This window comes from Chiloscyllium punctatum, chromosome 19 (assembly GCF_047496795.1).
Source record: "Chiloscyllium punctatum isolate Juve2018m chromosome 19, sChiPun1.3, whole genome shotgun sequence".
NCBI lineage: Eukaryota > Metazoa > Chordata > Chondrichthyes > Orectolobiformes > Hemiscylliidae > Chiloscyllium > Chiloscyllium punctatum.
The window spans coordinates 47,449,477-47,472,035 of NC_092757.1; the positions used below are offsets into that span (position 1 = coordinate 47,449,477).

A 22,559-nucleotide genomic window follows, 5' to 3' on the forward strand; every position below is an offset into this window, starting at 1 on the left:
TCAAATAGTGATCTGAAGGTTGAAACCGAGGTGTAAAGAGACTTGGGATCCAGGTACACAGATCATTTCAGTGTCATGAATTGGCTGACAAAAAGTAATGGAGACAGACAGCATGGAACAGACCCTTCACTGCCCATGCCGGCCAGATCTCCAAAACAGAACTATTCCCATTTGTTTGCGGTTCGCATATATCCCTCTAAACTTTTCCTATTCAAGTCCAAAAGCCACATGGAATTCTGGCCTTTATGCCTAGAGGACTAGAACACAGTGGAGGAAACGTTGGGCTGTAACTTTACAATGACACAGTTGAATCGCACTTGGAGATTGTTCTGGACACCACATGGTGGTAAGGATAGTGGACGCAGTGTAGATTTAACAGAATGGACCACTGTGAAATTCCAAAGAGACATCACAATTATGGGTTGTATTCCCAGGAAGTGTTCAAGATGTTTCCACTAAGTGATGAGTCTGGAGATTTGAGGAACTGTATAAAGATTAGAGCCAGACCTGTCAGGAGTGAAATTAAAGAGGGCTCCTTTGTCCAAAGAGATAGCAAATGATGATTGCAAGGCTGTTGTCAGTTTCTGAAAAAGAGTCACAATGGACTCGAAACGTTAACCAAGTTTCTCTGTCCACAGATGCTGCCAGACCTGCTGAGTTTCTCCAGCATTCTCTGTTTAGATTTCAGATTTCAGTTTTGCTCTTTATTCAAACTGAAGTCATGTATTGGTAGATGTTTGTTAAACAAAATTCTTAAGGGATATGGGACCGGGGATGTGGAGTTAGATTGCAAACCAGCCAGGATTTCATTGAACAGCAGAAGGGGCTCAAGGGTCGAAACATTCGCCTCCTGGTCCAATGTGTTAAGGGGTTCTTGTTGTGCTGTTTGGAAGGAGCTGCAAAACCTTAGCACAAAAAGAAGGAATGGTGAAATTTAGTTCCAAATTGGGATGGTGCATGAGTTCAAGGAGATGTTGATATTCCCGTTGTTTTGCCTGAGTTGTCTTGCTCCCAGGCAGGGGGAGATATTGACTACATTGGTGAGTTGGTCCAGTGCCGCTTGTGAACAGCACACAATGCTGTTTCTTAATCTGAGACTGTGTCAGCTTAGAGGAACCTAGGGGAGCTGAAAATTACATTTAAAAATTGCTCAAGGAGGTGAACTTTGCAAGTTGGAGGAGAACGTTTTGAAGGAGATCATTACAAAATGCAAAGCAGAAAATTCAGATTCTTTAAAGAAATCCATTGATTCCGTTGTTCCCTCACAAAGTAATTGCTAGCCATTTATAATTGATAAAATATATTAATTATGCATTTGCTCTGTCAGGATTCCTTTTATTAATTCTCCACCTCTCGACGGTTCAATACTGTTTATGAAGTTTGTGCAGGAGCTGTGGTCATGCCAAATACAATTTGTTTGCATTATGACTAACATTTACAATTCAAGCCAACTGACAGGGCTGTACAGAGATGTTATACCCTTCAGTCCTACTGATCTATGCCAGATATCCTAAATTAACTTAGTCCCATTTGCCAGCATTTGGCCCATATCCCTCTAAATCCTTCCTATTCATAGCCCCGTCCCGATACCTTTTAAATGTTATAATTCCATCACTTCCTCTGGAAGCTCATTCCATTCACACACCATCCTCGGCTTGGAAAAGCTGCCCCATAGGTCCCTTTTAAATCTTTAACCTCTCACCTTAAACCTATGCCCTCTGGTTTTGGACTCCCCCACCCTGGGACAAAGACCTTGGCTATTCATTCTATCCACCCCACTAATGGGACAAGATCATTGTCTGATACAGTGGAAAGTCAGTCATTGAAATCTACCTGATGAGTGAGAATATTTTGCAGTGGATTCATGAGCAAGCACTACACTTCCCATTGTTCAAACAACTCAACGTTGCTTGCTGCACTCAAAGCTGAGGAGGTGAAACATGTTGACTCTCAGCACAGCAATTGTCAGTGATTGCTGGTGGGACTGTGCCAACTCTAGACCTGAACGGCAGCTCAGCTCCGGTGATTAATCACAGACGCAGCCCCTTTTTTGAACCACAGCCACTTCATCCCTGAGTATGATCGAAATCCTTGATCTCTTCATAACGAGCAAAACCCTTTTGTACCAGTGAGTCAATCAACTGTGACTGTGTATTCTTCCAAAGCCTGAATTTATTATCATTAATGATTCAGAGAAATGATTTCGATGTATTAATCGCTTTCTATTACTTATCTTCTCTGTCTTTGATCTAATTCCCACTCTTTAATTCTCCTCAGGTGTACTGGCGGACATTCAGAGACACTTTGGGGTCAGCGACAGTAAATCCGGACTGTTGCCTACAGGTTAGTGACCAGCCGTTAACCTTTAGTTTTGACAACATCAGGGTAACACCTACAGAGGTCTGGCCTTGGCTGTCCAATTGCCCAGCAGTGAGTAGCTGAGCCTTGTGATCGATAAGCACTTTACGATACACTGAAACCAACTGTTTATAAACAGGGACCGGACTTCCTTAAGAGTAACGTTGTGGAAGTGGAAACTGTAATGCCAGGAGATCAGATGTTTGATCTGGCAGGGTGACAGCTGTTTGGTAGGGGGTTCTGTCACTAGGTTGCGGATCTCATGATGGTGAAAGCTAACACCATCTTAAAGAGTGTGTTGTACTGCAGAATTTTCTCTCTGAGCTCTCTCAATTCCTACTGATTATTTGGAGGAACATCATACTCTAGATAGCTTCCTCTGACATTTCACAACTTGGACTCCTGGACTCAACACCTTTCCCCGACTCCATCTCCTTCTCCTTCCCCATCTTCGTCTATGTCTCCTTCCCCTTCTCCATCTCAGTCTCCGTCTCTTTCCTGTCTCTGTCTTTATCTCCTTCTCCTTCTCTCTCTCTGTCACCTTTCCTTTCTCTGTCTCCTTCTCCTTCTCTTCTCCCTCTCTGTCGTCTTCACCTTATCTGCCTCCACCTCTGTCTCCCTCCACTTCTCTGTCTCCATAGCTTTCCCCTTCCCCTTTTCCTTTTGCCTTCTCTACCTCCTTCCTCATCTCTGTCTTCATCTACACCTCCTCTTCCGTCTCCTTCTTCCCCTTTTCTGTCTTCTCTCCATCACCTGCCCTTCCTCCTACCTATTTGCAGCTTCCTCTCCCCTCCCCTCCCCCCCCCCCGAAGTTTCGCTCCCACGTACCACTCTCCCATCCCTGATTTTTGGATTGTGTGGATAATGTGAGACATTCCCAGAATCAACATTCATTTAAAAAGGAAAAATAAATATTCCACTCAGGCAGAGTCGGAGAAATTCGAATTCTAATGAAAAGATAATATTATCTTATCTACAGGGAGCAGCGCTAAGATCATTTCCCTGGGTGTTATCAGATTGAAAGTAGGTTTGCAGGGAAAGGTTTAGGACAGACCTGCTCCTTTCTGTTCTTTGAAAGAAAAGGAGAGAATTAGCCCTTTATGCTAAATAGCAGCTGCAGTGCACATCTAAATCATTTTAATGCAAATGTCCATGCACTGGGACTTAGCATCACCAGCTCAGTGTCTGTGTGAAAGAATTATAGAGGAGGAAGTGAAAGGCAGGGACAGTGATTTTCAGCTGTAATGTGGAAACTGGACTTTAATACAGACATGGGGCGGGGAAGCAAAAGTTAACAATTGTGTTTTGACCCTGGAATTTAGAGAAATGGATTCCAATTTCTCAGATACTGGAATACTGACAGACTCCCCAGATACTGCAGGTAGCTCTTCAGAGAAAAATCTGCCCCGTTCCCCCTCATACCCAAGTTTCCAACGTGATATCAATTCAGGCTGGGCAGATTTGTGTTTCCTATCTCAAAATATCAGCTGTGGAGGGGTGAGCAGGAGAGGATGGAGGTCAAATGTGTGCACAATTTGGGGTGGAAGGATTTTCTTCAACAGGGGAAGGCTGTGGTGATCATATCTTCTATCAATGTACCTGCAAAGCACTGTCGCAGTTGTACAACATTTCAGTTTTTGCTTGTAAAAAAAAAAATGCCTCAAATTAAGAAACAAACTTGTGGAATTCTATTACTGTTTGGGTAAGATTGAGGGTGCAGCATTGTCAGCCACTTGATGAAATGTTCTTTCAGATTCAGAGTATATAACCTGCAAGTTACTTAAATCGTTTCCAAATAGCTTCCCCCTCTGCTTGAAAAAGGATGTATTCAGAAAAGGTGATCAATACCCAGTGAGCAGTGCTCCGAATCTTGACTAGCACTGTGAGTTTGGAACCGCCCATTATATGCCTGCATAACAAACTAGGAGAAAGTGAGGACTGCAGATGCTGGAGATCAGAGTCGACAAATGTTGTGCTGGAAAAGCAAAGCCGGTCAGGCAGCATCCGAGGAGCAGAGAGTCAACGTTTCAAGTTATAGGCTCTTCATGGGGAATTCCTGATTAAGAGCTTTTGCTTGAAACATTGAGTCTTCTGCTCCTCAGATACTGCCTAATTGGCTGTGCTTTTCCAGCACCACACTTTTCCAATCTGCATAACAAACCAATCAGGTTCAAAAGCTTGTAATGGAAACCTAAATTTACCACAGGCCAATCCTATTCGCACAGAGTGCACGCAGAGCAGCCATATTGGATTCACAGAATGAAGCTTGATTATAAGTTGATTATAATGGAGGGGTTGTAAAACTTGCTAAATTCCTGATTTCTTATTGAAGCACTTTTGAATGGATTGATAGAGACAAATGTAGCCTTGATACAGCCGTAGGGAGAAGAAATTGGGAATGGGGAGTTCCAAACTACCTTCCTGCAGGGTGTGGTTAAGGGAGAGAATGCTGCAATGTTTATTTAAGCTGAAAGTTAACCACTAACAGCAGGAGTTCTTTGTTTCTGACCTCATGTTAGCTTCATATTGAAAGGAGGTCCTCTGGCACAATTCTGAGCTCAAAGCTCTGGGTTTAAGTTTTAGGATGGCACGGTGCCTCAGTAGTTATCACAGCCAACTCACAGCACCAGGGATCCAGGTTCAATTCCAGCCTCGGGCGACTGTCTATGTGGTGTTTGCACATTCTCCCAGTGTCTGCATGGGTTTCCTCCGAGTGCTCCAGTTTTCTCTCACAGTCCAAAGATATGCAGGTTAGGTGGATTGGCCATGCTAAATTGTCCATAGTGTGCAGGCTAGGTGGGTTACAGAGCTACAGTGAGTCTGGGTGGGATGCTCTTCAGAGCATCGGTGTGGACTTGATGGGCCAAATGGTTCCCACACTGTAGGGATTCTATGAAGTGCCACTCTAGGACTTGGCAACCATTCATAATGTGGCAAAACAGATAGATTATTGCTCAGTAAGTCACTTCCACACTTGCCTATGGCAGGCAGTGGAAGATTCCTGGTCAGCCATGAGAGGAGAAAGGATTGGATCCTCCACTATTATTATGTATAGCTCCAGCTACGATATGCATGTTCCACAGCTACATGGACATCTTGGGGAGGAGTGCTCACTTGCCCTGCCAGTATAGATAGTTCGTTGCCAACAGAACGGGCTTCGAAGCTGGGCTGGTGTCTTGCTCTGCTGGTGGTGGAGGTCACAGCACTGTGGGTTAGACCTGCTTTTGGGGAAGAGGACTCTGGGTAAGGAAAAGGGGTAAGGTTGTGGTTGGGTTGTGTTGGATGTGTTGACAAGAATAAGCTCAGAGTGGGAGGAGGCATAGGGAGTGAGTAGGAACACAAAATGCCCAGCCCTGGCATGTTAACCACAGTCTACCTGGGTCAAGAGAGACCAAACCATAATCTCACTGGGAGGGGGTGGAGGGACATCTCCCCCGATTAATGCTCAAAGCGGCCATTCCATGAAAGTGAAGCACAGCTGGTGAGTAATACCCTGTATTAGGGCAGTCACTTCACCAAAGCTAAGTTGGCCATGTTTTCATCATAGATCATAGAATTCCAACAGTGTGGAAACAGGCCATTTGGCCCAACAAGTCCACGCCGACTCTCTGAAGAGTATCCCAACCAGACACATTCCCCTACCCTATTACTTTACATTTCCCCTGACTAACGCACCTAACCAACACATCCCTGAACACGATGGGCAATTTAGCATGGTCAATTCACCTGACTTGCACAGCTTTGGATTGTGGGAGGAAATCCATGCAGACACTGGGAGAATGTGCAAACTCCACATAAGACAGTCGCCCGAGGTTGGAATCAAACCTGGGTCCCTGGCGCTGTGAGGCATTAGTACAAATCACTGAACCACTGTGACACACTCCCTGGATGGATTGAGCTGAGGACTGATGGATGTGACAGTCTGGTTTTTGAATTTGGCTCCAGATGGGAGACTTGGTGGGTATGGACGAGATGAACCAAAGGGGTCTGTTTCTGTGTTGTATGACTCTATGTATTCAGTGTGACAGCATGAGGAATTTCGCTGAGTACAGTGGCTTTGCTTCTGAGGTTCTGTCCTGGCAGCTAACTGAATGATTGCAAACTGGAGGGAACTTTTGACAGCAGCTGCCTGAAACCCCCTGCCAGTGTTTTATATACGAATACATCAGTTTGAATTTTAAATAAAAGCTCATGCATGCAGCCACAACCACACTGTTGTTTAGCTGGTGAGTAGTTCAGAGACTGAACGATACATCTGTTTGTAGAATTGCTGATCAGATCCTTTGCAGACTCCCACTGGATTTGCAACTCAATTCGGTGTTGGGGGAGCATTTCATTTTACACATAATAGCTGATTGAACATTGCACTGCAGCGGCTGGTCAGCACAGTCTGTGCACTGATTCCAATCCAGTATAAGAGGTTTTGTTTTATTCAGCCCTGCAATGCGCTGGGGTTGATCACTGCCGGTGAGCATGGGGAAGATAGGTTCACTCACCGTGGGTTTTTTAAAGGGCATTCGATAATTAACTGAAGGTACGTTTCTAGAACTAAGGGACAGGGTCTAAAAATTAACGTCAAAGTGTTTGGAAGAGATGTGAGGAAGCAATTCTACACACAAAGGGGTTTGGAACTCTCCTCCACATACAGCAGTGGATGCTGGATCGGTTGTTAATCTTAGCTCTGAGATTGGTAAATGTTTGTTCAGCAAAGGTATTAAGCGATATGGGCCAAAGGCAGGTATGTGGAGTTGAGCCACAGATCAGCCTGGATCTCACTGAATGGTGGAACAGGCTCAAGGGGCAGAATGGCCAACATCCTGGACCGAAGTGACTTGTGTGGGGACTGGGACTGGCTGTGCAGCTCTGACAGAGGGCCTGTACAAACACCATGGGCTGAATAGCCTCTTCCTGTGCTGTCACCATTATATGCTCCAATTCTGCAATTGCCCCCATGGGTCATGTAGGGTCACCAATGGAGGCCGCAGCAGGAACTGGATCAACCAATCAGGAAAGATGTGGGCGTTGTGATATGAGCAAATTGGTCAAAGACAACATGACTCTGCTCACCTCCATAAAGAGGGTTTTGGAAAATCCTGAAGTCATGACAGGCACCGTACAACAACAACTTGCCTTGATATGGCATCTTTGAACATTATGAATGATTCTCAGCTTTCTACTTTGTAATCTGACAAAAGCCGCCTGTAATTTTGGTTCTGAAGGGTCGACTCTGCTTTCTGATGCTACCAGACCTGCTGAGTTTCTCCAGCAATCTCTGATGGTGTTGTTAAATTTTGGTCATTCTCCACTAGAGTTGATTTAATGAGGGAGCACTTGGGGACGTGGGGGTTGGGGGGGGGGGGGGGGGGGGGGGGTGGTGGTGGAGATCCGGAGGGGGCTGAGATTTTGACCTGGATGGATTTCCTGCCCATTATCAAACCAATTCCAGCTGGAGATGCAAATTGTGCAAGTCTCCACCATGGACCAACATCAGCTTTGAGTCCCTGTAGCTGAGTTGGAGCTCTCCTCCTGTAGCCTTTCAATAGGTTTTCATGCCTCATAACGAGCCAATGTCAAAAGCATGATGGGAACTTGGTTCGGCTTTATCGGTGCAAAAGGTTAATGTTGTATTGTATTGATGGTATTTATCTCTGGTTTAGACAACAACCGTAAAGGTAACATGGTGAGAAAATGGGAGGGGGTGTGAAACTTAACCCATTATGGAATTAAGCTGCAGTTTTGGCTTAATGTTTAGTGAGCTCCCAGTTTCTGTGATTCGGTCAATCCCTTTCTATTGTAATACTGTAGCTTTTTTATTGAGCCAAATAATACTGTACACAGAGGTGTGAGTGTAGGTCAGGGATGTTACAATCCATTTATTAGGCGCATATGTAAGGCACATGTCTATCTCTGCCCTTACTCTCTCAGTGGAAGTCGAGGTTATTGCTGATTCACCCTTGTCCATCTTCTGCGGTGATGTGCAGGCAGATTTACGGTGAAATGAGGCTCTTTTCTTTCCCTTCCCCTCTCCCCCACCTCTCTCTCTCTCTCTCTCTCTCTGTCTTACACTCACTCAAAAGCACATGCAGACAGACAGATACTGAGATGACAGCTTCATGAGATAGCAGCTTCAATTGGCACTGTGGGCACAGCCCTACAATGACCTGGCATCATGCAATGTAGGCAGAATTTGTGGCTCATCCCTAATTGCCCTTGAACAGAGTGTCCAAGGCAGTTAAAGGTCAACCACGTTGCTGTCCACCAGAATGTGGATGCTGGCAATTAAAAATCCAATTGATTGTACTCATTACTCAAGAAATATGTCGCTAAATATACCGACTTGCACTCATCAGGATATATTGCAAAAATGCCAAACTTCAAACGGTCGCAACAATTTATGCGAGGGGAGAAATGGGTCTTTTTTACATGGCAGCCAGCAATCAGCACCCTTTTTTCCCCATCATTAACATATTGTTCTGAACACTCACCATTTGACCTTCTTTTGTCTGTTCAAGGTGAGAAGTTGTAACAACGTTGTACTACCCTGCAACTTGCTGCACTTGGCTTGCGTTCAGCATTTTAACCACCTCCAATGTCTCTGCACCCTTTCCCCTTTTAACTTGAGTATTTGCTGCATTTAGTTCAAAGTCAATTTGGGATAGAAAACAGGAGCAGGAGTAGACCATTCGGCCTTTGAACCTGCTCCCCATTCAATACAATCATGGCTGTTTCAGTACCCTGTTCCCAATTTGTCCCCATATCCTTTGATCCCTTTATCCTGAAGAACTATATTTAACTGGGGTGGCACGGTGGCTCAGTGGCTAGCAACATTGCCTCACAGTGCTAGGGACCTGGGTTCGATTCCAGCCTTGGGTGACTGTCTGTGTGGAGTTTGCACATTCTGCATGGGTTTCCATGGGTGCTCCGGTTTCCTCCCACAGTCCAAAGATGTGCAGGTTAGGTGAATTGTCCATGCTAAATTGCCTATAGTGTTCAAGGATGTATAGGTTAGGTGCATTAGTTAGGGGAATGGGTCTGGGTGGTTTACTCTTTGGAGGGTTGGTGTGTGGACTTGTTGGGCCTGTTTCCACACTGTAGGGATTCTATGATTCTAACTCCTTTTTGAAAATATTTAATGTTCTGGCCTAAATCACTCACTTTCAGCAATTAACATCCAATAGCTTCATGATTGTTCCAGATAATAGGTGGAAATGATATTTTCTGGGATGGGTTCGAGAAATGTCACAAAGCAACCACGTGAAATGAGAAAGAAAGGGATCCTTTTTCCATGAATTTTCACAATAATATTAGTGTTCAGTGAGATCTTTCTTTGAGCTAGTTTGTACAAACTCTCAGAATGACCTTGACAAAATTTTGCATAAAATGTTTCTAATTAAACTAAAAACCACAGGAATACAGAGACAAACGTGGCAGGAAAGTCAATTAAAAATAAATCGGAAATAGAAACTGTTGACAGCATGGCAAGTGTTAGGTTGCAGTGGTGGGTGTTAGGGGGCCAGAGCAGAGTCAATGTTTGGAGCCCAGCTCCTCAAATGGCTATGGATTACTGCAGATTGAGATTGAATATAAATTGGTCAGCACAAAGCAGGAAGATGTGCAGAGACAGATCAAGCAGCTTCGAGATTGATACAACTGACAGGTAAACAATAAATGGATTTTAATAATGAACTACTGAAAGGATGTATCGCAGAGGCATACAGTGGACTGAACCAGGATTAGGAAACCTGGAGCAGGGGCTGGAAGAAGTCTCATACCTTTTAATATATGGACAGTGGAACAAATAGACTGTGTAATGTTAATCATAATCAATGAGATATTAATTGTGATCAGTGGATATCGGTTCTGATTGGTGTGATATTGATCATGATCAGTGGGATATTGATTCTAATTCCTCTGACATTGATCCTCATCAGTGGGGAAATTAATTCTGACGAACATGGTCTGGGGAGAAACGATGTTATCTACCCTTCTGTATGTGCCCGAGACCTGGACAATGGTACAGCCGACATCTCAAATCCCTCAATGCCAAGCACAAACTGTGGAAGCAGTTTGTGAAATCCAGAGCTTCCCACCCACCTCAATTCCCACCCGCCTCGCCAGTGGCAAGGTGACTGGATCCAGCATTGGACTGTTCAGTCAGCTCAGGATGCACTGCTTCAGAGTGGAAAGGTATTATCCTCAATCTGCTTAAGGAGAGGAAGAAGGACTCTGGTCAGAAGCCAATCATGATCCGTGGGATATTGAGTAGGTTGGTGAGGCACCCGTTTGTTGTAATTAGAGACAGAGCTCTCAGCTATAGATACTCAGAAAGCCAATTACAGATGGGGCTTCTGTACGTCACCTATTTCCTGCTGATTGTTTTGTCTTGTGCTAATGAGGGTGTGTTCCTTTGTTCCCAACATGCAGGAACTGGCTGGAAAATTGGGAATGGGATATTTCCAATGCAGTGATTGGAGGGAAGGGGAGGGTTAGTGGAAAGAGCTTGTTTCACTTCCTTGTTGGAACAGTCTGTTATTATCTGCAGATTTTAAACACTCAAAACGTTTCTCCTTATGTTTGGTGGACAAATTTTCAGCAATCCTCCCCCACCTTCTGTACAATGATTGTTGTGGTTAGCTGCTGCTGTATCCCTCAGTCAGCCCTGACTCCATCACTGTAACTAGTCAGCTATTAAAAAGAGAAATGTGTATCTGTCTGGCACCTCTCCCTGCTGTAGGAGTCTCAATGCAGCCAGCTAAGCATTCTCAAAGTCGTGTTGGGATACAGCAAGTGAATTCATGTGCAGTAAGATCCCATAAGCAGGAGCAAGTGAAATGATCAGACAGTCTGTTCTAGCGAGCGTTAATACTTTGACAAGGCAATAGTGTCATTAGGAGTCTATACTTTCAGCTGGGATGGTGTGTGGAACTGGGGACCCGAAGCACACAAATGAGCCCGATTGCAAGTTTTCATCCAAAATGCATCTGGGGAAAGGGTATGGGGGTGGGGAAGGCGAGGGGGTAATTGCCAGGAAGAATTGGTCGAGTTGAACTGTCTGTCCCTGACTTTGATGTCGAAGCCAGTCCATTAGCCGTCTGCCATTTCCCTCCCACACAGTCCCCCCAACCCCATCTCACCCCCACCCCACCTCACCCTACCACCAGCTGATGGCCCACTTCGTTTATCTGACCTTCATCCCCCTGTGCACTTGCTTGCTGTCTCTCAAACCTAGGATGATCTACACTTTAAAAGCAACAATACAAACGCAAATTCTCCTCTCAGTCATTGAGTCTTACAGCATGGAAACAGACCCTTTGGTCCAACCAGTCCGTACTGTACACAATCCCAAAATAAACTAGTCCCACCTGCCTGCACCTATCCCTCCAATCTTTCCTATTCATGTACCTATCCAAATGTCTTTTAAACATTGTAATTGCACCCACATCCACCACTTCCTCAGGAAGTTCATTCCACACGCAAACCACACACTGTGTAAAACATTTGCCCCTCATGTATTTTTAAAATCTCTCTCCTCTCACCTTAAAAGTGTGCCTGCTAGTCTTGAAATCCCTCTACCAAAAACAAATTTTGGAACTTCTGCTGTTGTCCAAAATCAAGAAATGTGAACATTGTCTTTTTCTATCTCCCCCACATGGAAGATTGTCACAGGGTGTCCCCATGTTGCACATTCTCTGGATTCGCTCCGTAGCGCTCTACGATCTGAACTTTGGTGCGAGGTATGCTGGAGATTTCATCACATTATCTCATTTACCCCCCCGCCAGATGTGATTATTAAAATCCTGACTCCTCTCTCGTATTCCCGTACCTTCTGTAAGGTCACTCTGAAGTCTGCTTCGCATGTGTTAACTAGCAGCAAATCCTATTCCCCCATCTCACCCTGTTCTCGCTAACTATTATCAGTTCCCAGTCAAGCAGTCTTGAGTTTAAAATGTTCACCCTTGTTTAAAACCCTTCCATCACCTCGCCCCATCCTATCTCCCCCAACCTGACAGCCCTGTGAAATATCTGTGCTCCTCTAATCCTAGTCTCCTGTGCTTTGTCAGTTTTGACCAGTCCATTACTGTTGGCCCAGGCTTCAGTCTTCCTGGCTCCAGCCTCTGAAACACCCCCTGTATATCTCTGCACTCCCTTGAAGACACCCCTCAGAGCTTACATCTTTGACCAAGCCTTTGCTCACCTGACCCACAATGCCCTCGTGTAGTTCAGTGTCAGACTTTAAAACAATATGCCAATGGAACAGAGCTACACTATTCAGCCCATCATGTCTGCCCTTCAATGAAGTCATGGTTGATCTGATAATTCTCATCTCTGCTTTCCTTCCTTTTCCCTACAGCCCTTGATCACCTTACTGATTAAAAAATATCTTTCTAAAACTCACTATTTTGTTTTATCACCATAGAACAGAAGCTCTTACGGTGTGGAAGCAGGCCATTCAGCCCGTACCAACGCTCTGAACAGTATCCCATCCTGTCAGCTTGCATCTCCCATGCATAACACACCAAGCCTGCACCTCGCAGGCAAGTTAGGATGGCCAATCCACCTAACCAGCACATCTTTGTGACTGTGGGAATACCCCAGAGGGAAACCACACAGACACAGGGAGAATGTGCAAACATCAAACAGACATTTGCCTGCTGGTTGAATTGAACCCAGGTCCCTGACACTATGAGGCCACCGTGCTGCCCTCCAGTGAGATACCTTGAGATATGTCACCTTGGGACACTGTGCACTGGTGAAACACCTTGTGACATTTCAGTCCTTTAAAGGTGCTATATTATCGTGTAAGTTGTTGTTGATCGCCCACCTCCACGTCTGCTTTGCTTAGTCAAACCTGCCCCTGGCTCATTTCTGAAACTGAAACACTTGAAGTCACAGTTTGTATTAGATCCAGCATGAATTTACTCACCACTGTTGGTCTTTAATTCCAGTGATGTCAGGGGCAGTGCTGGAGCATCAGCAACAGTACTCCATGTCCCCCATGTGGAATGACACTGGGCTGACGTTAGGCCCAATGTATGCTTTTGGAATAATATCACAAGATTTCCTGCCAGAAATCTGCCCTTTGGAGCAGTATCTGGAGCCCTTCCACCAGGCAAACACACGGTCAGAAACAGGCAAACCATCAGTAAGGAAAGACTTAAGTGCAGTTGAAGTGGCTTCTTGGGCTGCTGCACTCTGAAGTCGCTTTTGGAAGGAGTTCAAATGTATCTCTGCCAAGTTTCTAAATCTCTCGACCAACAATCTGAAACCAGAGTGTCTGGTTGCTGTTTGTGGGGATGTTGCTGTGTGCAATTGGAGTTATTATGGAAAATACAATGTTGCCACCGGCAATAGCGAGGGCTATGAGCTGACCAAGTGGGGATTCGGGAAACAGGGATTCAGGTGGAGTGTGGGCAGAACAAAGACTGTATCCAAGGGGCAGGGGATTGGGCTGAGGAGGGATTGGGCGTGCAGGCGAAGACGATCGGGGGTCAGGAGCTTGGGAATGGGGAGGCCCTTTCCAGGGCGGCACAGTGGCTCAGTGGTGAGCACTGCTGCCTCACAGCACCAGGGTCCCAGGTTCGATTCCAGCCTCAGGTGACTGTCTGTGTGGAGTTTGTACATTCTCCCCGTGTCTGCGTGGGTTTCCTCCGGGTGCTCCGATTTCCTCCCACAGTCCAAACATGTGCAGGTCAGGTGAAGTGGCCATGCTAAATTGCTCATTAGGTGCATTAGTCAGAAGGAAATGGGTCTGGGTGGGTTACACTTCAGAGGGTCAGTGTGGACTTGTTGGACCGAAGGGCCTATTCCCACACTGTAGGGAATCTAATCTAGTCACTGCCTTGCCTGGGACAGTGCAAACTGTGAGTCACACCTAATAAGGGTGATGACACCTTAGCAGCGCTTCATTGGCTGTGAGGCATTTGTGAGGTCACGGAAAGGTGCTACATATATGCAAATTTTACTCCCAGTGCATTGAGAGGTAATGCTTGCCACCCTCCCCACCCCAGCCCAGGGAATGCAGGAGATGCTTTGTCAGAGGGTTTATAGCTCACACCATAAAGCGTAAGTCCAGGACTTTGAATATCTGCCAACTTTACACTTAACGTAATTATCTGTTACACTGAAGTTAAGGAGGCTGATGAAGTTCAGCTCCAACCAAGGCATCAGCCTCTGCTTCAGATGTCAGGTTTGGGTTTTTGTTTTGATAGTAGGCGAAGTGCTGGTGGATCAGATGGTTGTGGTTTTGAGTCCTGTCCCAGAGACTGGAGAATAGAATGTAGACCTGTCACTGTGGTACACTGCTGATTGACAGGCTGCCTTTCAGATGAGCCGTTAAAGTGAGAGACTGTGGCAATACTCAGAGAAAATGCAGGAGGTTATCCCAGGTGAAAATGTATGCTTTTGGAATAATATCACAAGATTATCTGTGTCATTTTTGCACGGCTATTTTTGGGAGCTTGCTGTAGTGGCTAACGTTTCAAACCTACTGATTGACCTGTGAGGTCTGAGGTCACAGAAGACGCTATAAAAATTCCCAAGCTCATGCCAGGAAAGGGAAAGTTTGGGAAAGGAAGGAGAGGTTACTGTGAGCACGGCCCAGAGATCCTTACAGATCATCACATCTTGTTTCCTAGAGGAGGGCATGGAAGCTTGTTGGGGCAAATGTGGCTCGTGATTTCCCCAGTCCCCTGCCCACCTCCGAGTCATCCAGACTACTGTGGGGCGCAGTTGCATGGAGGTTGGACATTTCTGCAGGAAGAGGTAGGAAAAGGCCTCCTCTTTTTTTGTTTGTTGACATGTTGAGCGATGCCCGAGAAGATTGAGGGGCATGTTATCCACCTGACCGGAGGATGGGTTTGTTTAGGCGAAAGGAGGCCTGAGGGAAAAAAAATTGAAAAATATCTACAGGAACCCGCTGTGTCCTAAGAACACTGCTATGAGAGAAATTACGGGACATTGACACCCATGGTTCTGTCGTTATCTGTGAACACTTCTGCTAGTTACTTATAAACGTATTGGAGATAACGGCGATGGGGAAGTTTGACAGCAAAGAATCATCCAATCAGATGATGAAGAGCCATTTTTACTTTGCAAATGACTGTGAGAATTACTGCGAGAATGGACATTTTAGATCGCTAGTGATGTGAGGGATGGAGGTCACACATGATGGACACACCCAGATAGAGTTGGCAACCTAATGCTGGGGTGAATTGATAAACAGAAAAAAAGACACATTGAATCTAAGATTCAGTGGAACTCCAATGTGCAGACTCATCCCACCCCAAACCTGACCCACATCGAGTCTGTTCCAGGAGATCTGATTATCCCCCAGGTTTCTTACCATGTAGGCCTGAGCTAGATTTGCATTTTGTATCCTAACAGTCATTAAAATTCTTTCATAATGAAACTCTGTCTCTTGGATGAGAGCGTGAGGGATAAGATTTGAATGTTTCTCCAGCTGAAACAACCCAATCAGTGCGTGAGAGGATTATTTACCAATTGTTTTGTTAAAGAAAGTGCTCCCCTCACTGTTGGTGACAGAGACCCACTATAGTGTCAAGGGCTGGAGGTTTAATCCCAGTTTGGGCTTGGGCAGTTATTCCCAATGGAGGGGCATAGGGACAACAGCTGAGCTTCTAAACTTTACCCCCAGCCATGAGGAGGATTAACTCCAGGTTCTTACTGTTGATGTCATCTTAGACTATGATTGGCTGGATCTGACATACAGAGGGCAGCACTGAATCTATCCATGGATGCCCCCATAACCCAGGTAAGGCCATGAGGATTGGCATTTGGTGAAGTATGAGCAGTTTATTCTCATGTTGACTCCTCACCTCAAATCAATTCAGTCTTTGGATGCAATGCATTCCTTATTTGAGCATCACCATTCTGTCATGCCTCCAGTTGGCACCTTGATAGGATCTTTAGATTATAAAGTGCCCTGGTGCACCATCCACCTCTGCAAGTACTAACTACCCACAATGCCTCTTCATGACCATACACCATATACCCACAATGCCTCTCCATGACAATGTACCAACTACCCAAAATGCTGGACAGGACTTCATGAGCTCCAGAACCTGCCGATTCTGGTCCCTGTCCGTACACCAACAACAACTTACAATGGTATAGCACCTTTAAAACTGGAAAACATGCCAAAGCACCTCACAGGATCATAACCAGTCAAAACAAAATTGAACCTGAGCCCAAAGAAGCGGACATTATGTAGGATGACTAAGCACTTGGTCAAGGAGATGGGTCTTTAGATGAAAGCAAGTTTGAGAGAGCGAGAGGTTTAGGGAACAAATTCCAGAATTTGGGACTGACGTGGCTGAAGGCATGGTTGTTAATGATGGAGGAATGGAAATGGCAGACATGCAAGAGGCCACGGTTGGGAGATTTCTGAGTTTTTTGAAGCTAAATAAGGCCAGAGACAGGGAGGGAAGTCTTTGCTGGGACTGAAAACTCGATAAGAACTTTACAGTGTCTGCATCACTCATGCTTTTTGTGGGAAAATCATTTAATCCAGACCCTTTGGCAGCACCGGGGAGATCCACCAATCATTCTAGACTTGCAGAAGACCCCAGTGAATTGTGACAGTGGACTTTGGCTCTCAACAACTCAATGAAAGCATGGAGAGGCATTGTGGGTAGTTGGTATATTGTTAAGGAGAGGCATTGTGGGTATATGGTATATGGTCATGGAGAGGCATTGTGGGTAGTTAGTATATGGAACAGGGACTGACTGTCATAGTGAGGAAATGACACTCGTACCTTTAACATTTTCACTTGAGATGACAGGCAATACTGATACTAATCAGGTGCTCAGCAGCTGTGCTGAATCCCCTTTTTATAAAAATAGTATTGTTGTTGGCATCTTTCCAGGGAAGCTGGTGTCAGTCGATTGAGGATGTGTATGTCAGTGTTACGCAGTCTAAGGGTCAGTTATTTTAAGAATTCAAGCTACCCATTCTATGGCACCCAATTTGATTGCTGCAAATGAAATGATCTGAGATGAGTGAAGTGAAAGAGGATAAAGGGGCATAGGAGCTTGGGCGAGTCAATAAGATTAGGCTCTATTTGCTGAGGTGAAGGGTAAGCACCTATGTAGATTTGAATGGTCTGCCTGTCGATATCTTGCAGTATCAATGCTGAGAAGGAATGAAGCCAAGTTAATGCAGATAGTCAAGCACTATCAGAGTGCAGACTATTAAATTCTACAACTGAAAGGTATAACTGTGGAGCTGAACACTGATGATTAGATTTCTAAACAGCTTGATTAGTTTCATTTTGTTTACTTTCTGCCTTACTCCCACTCTATACAGAATTGCGATACCCACATTTCAACCCAAGCCCATCATTCTGCTGTGAATACCAGAGGTGATGAAATCAGTGTACACAATGTACCTCTTACAGTAAAACTTATCTAAAGACATGTGCGGGTAACTCAGAACCACTTGTTGTAATGTGTATGTGTGAGTGGCTTTGTCTATATGAGAATGAGTGAATATATGTTTTTGTTTAGTCACTCTTGAGATGTTAGCATCACTGGCGAGGGCAATTTTTATTGCCCAGAGGGCAGTTAAGAATCAAACACACCACTGGCAGGTTGGAGTCTCATATAAACCAGGTCAGGTGAAGATGGCAGATTTCCTTCCCTCAAAGCCCATAAGGAATAGGAACTGGAGTAGGCCATTCAGCCCTTCAAGCCTGCTCTGCTGCTCAGCAGGGCCATAGTTGAACTGACATCCCTTCTCTCCACTTTACTGCCCTTTTCCCCCGTAACCCTCAAATCCCCGACTGATCAAGAATCTATCTGCAACTACATTGAATTTTAGTTCTGAGGAAAGGTCACTGGACTCAAAATGTTAACTCTGATTTCTCTTCACGAATGCTGCGAGACCTGCTGAGCTTTTCCAACAACTCCTGTTTTTGTTTCTGATTTCCATCATCCGCGGTTCTCTCAGTTTTTATTAAGAATCTATCCATCACATCTTTAAATAGATACATAAGACTCTGCCCCCACAGCTCTCTGTGGCAAGGAGTTCCAAAGATACGCTGAGAGATGAAATTTCTCTTCAATTCAGTCTTAAATTAGCACCCTTTTATTCAGAGACTATACCCCTCTGGTCTCAGTCTCTCCCATGAGGAGGAACTTGCTCTCAGCATTTACCCTGTCAAGCCCCTTACAAATCCTAATTGTTTCACTGAGATCAGCTCTCATTCTTATAAATTCCAGAGAGTAGGATCCCAACCAGGGCGGTATGGTTAGCACTGCTTCCTCACAGTGCCCGGGTTCGATTCCCACCTCTCTGTGTGGAGTCTGCACATTCTCCCCGTGTCTGCGTGGGTTTCCTCTGGGTGTTTCCTCTCACAATCCAAAAGATGTGCAGGTCGGGTGAATAGGCCATGCTAAATTGCCCACAATGTTAGGTGCGTTAGTCAGGGGTAAATATGGGGTGGGGGAATGGGTTTGGGTGGGTTTCTCTTCGGAGGGGTGGTGTGGACTTGTTGGGCCAAAGGGCCTGTTTCCACACTGTAGAGAATCTAATCCTTTGCTCATAAGACAATCCTTTCATACCAGGGAACATCTGAGGGCCTTCTCTCAACCACCCCGATTAAACTATGTCTAAAACTGTTCACAGTGCTCCAGATGTAGTCTCACCAGCACCTTGTATAGTTGCAGTAAGCCTTCCCTACTCCCATACTCCAATTCCGTTGAAATAAAGGCCAACATTTCATTAGCCTTCCTGATTACAATGCATTGAAGCAAATGCATTTTTACAACAACAATGGTTATATGGCCACCATGGGGCTAGTTTTGTTTTAATTTTAGACTTTATTCACCTGGTTGCTACCAACCTGTGGAATAATGTTCCAGATTGCCTTCCTCTGCAGAAAGCCTGAGGGAGCTGGCTATGTCCTTGCTGGCAGTATTGGAAGGGGTAAAAACAATGACTGCAGATGCTGGAAACCAGATTCTGGATTAGTGGTGCTGGAAGAGCACAGCAGTTCAGGCAGCATCCAAGTAGTTTCGAAATCGACGTTAAGGGCTTTTGCCCTTAACGTCGATTTCGAAGCTACTTGGATGCTGCCTGAACTGCTGTGCTCTTCCAGCACCACTAATCCAGAGTATTGGAAGGGTCCAGCCTGACACTGGAGTCAGGTCTGGCTGAACCGAGATGACCCTGTTCTGCTTGGCCCTGCTCCTGTCAATAGTAGCAATGGCCGTGGCCTGTAGACACAGTGAGCACCATGAGTTACAGCAGCGTGGGGGTGGGTTGGGGAGGGGGCAACGGAAGGAAGAGTGCAAGGGAGGAAGGGGGTGTGGTCAGAAGGAAGAGTGCAAGGTCAGACATCAAGAGTATGGCTTTGGAAAGAATCTCAATACCTCCCTGGGCTGGGAAAAGTGAGTGGCCTGCTAATATTGACACCCAGGTGATGTGGGCAACCTGTGGGAACCATTAAATCATTTGGACCATGATGGTGAGGGTTGTTGCCATGGTAACTGTATGTATGTTTGGGAGGGGGGAAAGTGAGGGAAGAGCGTCAGTATTGAAAGGAGAGGGGAAAACCGGTGAAGCCTTGAGTTGAGGGTGGAGAAGAACAGGGGGAATAAAGGAGGAGAATGGAGTGACCAAAATGGGAAAAAAAAATTGAACAATGTGAGCCCATGAGACAAAGGAGCAGACGTAGGCCATTCGGCCCATGGCTGATCGGATGATCATCAGCTCCACTTTCCTGCCTTTCCCCCCCTTTCTCTTACCGATTAGAAATCTGTCCATCTCAGCCTGGACGGTACTTATTGACCCAGCCTCAACAGGCCTCTTGTGGTAAAGAATTCCACAGATTCACTTCCCTCTGAAAAAAGAAATGCCTCCACATCTTGTATCTTCAGTGTGCGGTCTCAGAGTGTCGTGGTGGGATGGTGTACAGAGGGCAAAAGAGGAAGTGATACTCAAGGGGCTCTGCTGCGAGTGCCTAATGTCAGGTGATTTGCCTTTCCTTTACAATTTGAAAAGGGAAGACTTGTGAAGTGTGAAAATGCACAAAGATTAACCAGAATGCATCTGTTTTAATGCAAAAGTTGAGCACTCTCTAAGGGATCTTCCGACTGCATTTCAACCCTTTGACTCCGCTGTGCCTCTAACACTGAGGTCACCCTCTCAGTGAGTTACACATGTGGGTTTTCACCCACCCATTTCATTGAAAAACTGGATAGAGTTGAATGATCGTCTTTCTCAAACGGGATTGGAGTTGCTGGATTTTGGACTTGACTCAGTTTATCATCAGTGGGTTAGTATATTTCTGCAGCTTTGATGACACTGGCAGGCTAGCACTCATTTACACCAGGGTCTAGTGTAGGGTGACAAAGAGTATGCAGTGTTGTAGTTTGGGAAATGGTGGTATAGTGGTAATGTTAAACTAGACCAGTATTCCAGAGGCCCAGACTAATGATTTGGGTTCAAATCCTGCCATTGCATCTGTTGGAGTTTAAATTCAAATTCATAAAAATAGGAGTTGAAATCCAGTCTTAGTAATAACAGCCTGAAATTATCTTTTTCTATGTTTAAAAACCTGCTAACGTCCTTTAGGAAAGGAAATCTGCTCCTACTTACCTAGTCTGGCCTACATGTGACTCCAGACCCACAGCAATGTGTGGTTGACTCTTACCTGCCCCCTGACATGGCCCGAGAATGATCCTAAGTTCAAAGGCAATTCAGGAATGGTAACAAATGCGGATTTCGACAGCGATAGCCACATCCCACAAAGGAATTAAAAGCAGATATGAGTAGACTAGGTAAAGATTTTCAGAGGATAGAAGTGAATTACTTTCATTGCTGAAGCAATCTGATGACTTTCGTGGGCATCTTTCTGGGTGAGATTTATTGAATTCAGTTTCACAAGTTACAAAGACCTTGAAGCTTGTTGCTAGTAACTCCTTGCCAGTAGCACAAAACTACTATCTGTGAAGGATAATTACAATCTGACTTTTCTAAATCAGTACAGATCAGAAACTGGACTTTGATGCAATCCCTCAAAGGTGTTGGTGTTTGTAATGCAAACCTTGATGAGTGACCTCTCTTCACCTCCCACCTTTGTTGCTCTGTGCCGATTCTTCCCAGCTAGAGGCTGGTGAATAAGATGGAGATCAATGTTGTTTTTTTTTCTCTACCTTTGGTCCTGAGAGAAAGCAGATGAATTCTTAATAGACATCTTTAAAAGGTTGTGAAAGCTGTGGATTCATCTAAGCTAGTCTTTCAGCTCCACTATTAGCTCTTTGAAACAGTATTACTTATTCAGTAGTATTTATTCAATTCCCTTTCAAAAGTTCCAACTGAGTCTGCTTCCAACACCTTCAGGCAGAGCATTCCAGAACAGAACTTAGTGCCTGTCAAAAACTCTCCTCATCTTGTGGTTGGATATTTTTCCCAAGTATCTTCAATAGCAAGCCTATCTGTTGGTGGTTAAAGCTTACACCCCACCCTGATTCCTCGTGGCAGATGCTCTGTCAAAGCCCCTCAGCATTTTGAGCTCCCCACCTAATCCCTCCTTTAGTAATGTGTTCTCTGTTATTAGAGGGAACAATCCTAGTTTCTCCATGTTACTCTGCTACTGTTCAGCCACACCTCCTCTGATCTCTACCCCAAGTTAGAGTTAATGACGGTCAGCTCATGACTTTAAAAAAAAATCAAAGGTGGCACGAGTCTGAATTAGCTGAAGATGCTCGCTTGTGCATTATCCTGGCATTGATGATGAATTGGAATGAGAGAGTTGGTGGAAGTTGTTTGATGCACCGGTAAGAAAAAGGCCAATGGTTTTGAAGGTCCCTCGCTGGCTCAGGGGCAGAGTGAAGTGAGAGTAGGCCTGAGCTGGAAGGGCTCTGTTGGGCTGACATTTCCCGAATTGAGTAGACACGACGGGCCCACTTGGCAACTGCAGCCTTTTAACCGATTTAATTGGGGGTTCGAATTGTGAAATCATTAAAGGCCTGTCACTTTCTGAAGGCCAGAAGTGGTTTCCTTGTCCAGCAGTGTTCCCCGGAATACTCTGTAAAGTAGTGAGGATGCTGCCCAGTAGTGAGCTGGTGTCTGGGCATTTGCACATGCCCAATGACGGAGGGCATGACTTGACAAATGTCAGAAACCTGAATATTGGCAGAAACAAAGCAATCTCCCACTGCAAAAGGTTTCCAATAAA

At 45.2% G+C, this 22,559-nt stretch overlaps 1 protein-coding gene across 1 annotated transcript in view; it reads left to right on the forward strand.

Moving 5' to 3' along the window:
* LOC140491320 (sphingosine-1-phosphate transporter SPNS2-like) overlaps nucleotides 1–22,559 on the forward strand; it is a 96,143-nt gene that overhangs the window by 14,962 nt on the left and 58,622 nt on the right. The window contains exon 2 of the mRNA XM_072589332.1: nucleotides 2,278–2,343. Within this exon, the coding sequence (XP_072445433.1) occupies nucleotides 2,278–2,343 (66 nt within the window). The remainder of the gene's footprint in view (nucleotides 1–2,277; nucleotides 2,344–22,559) is intronic.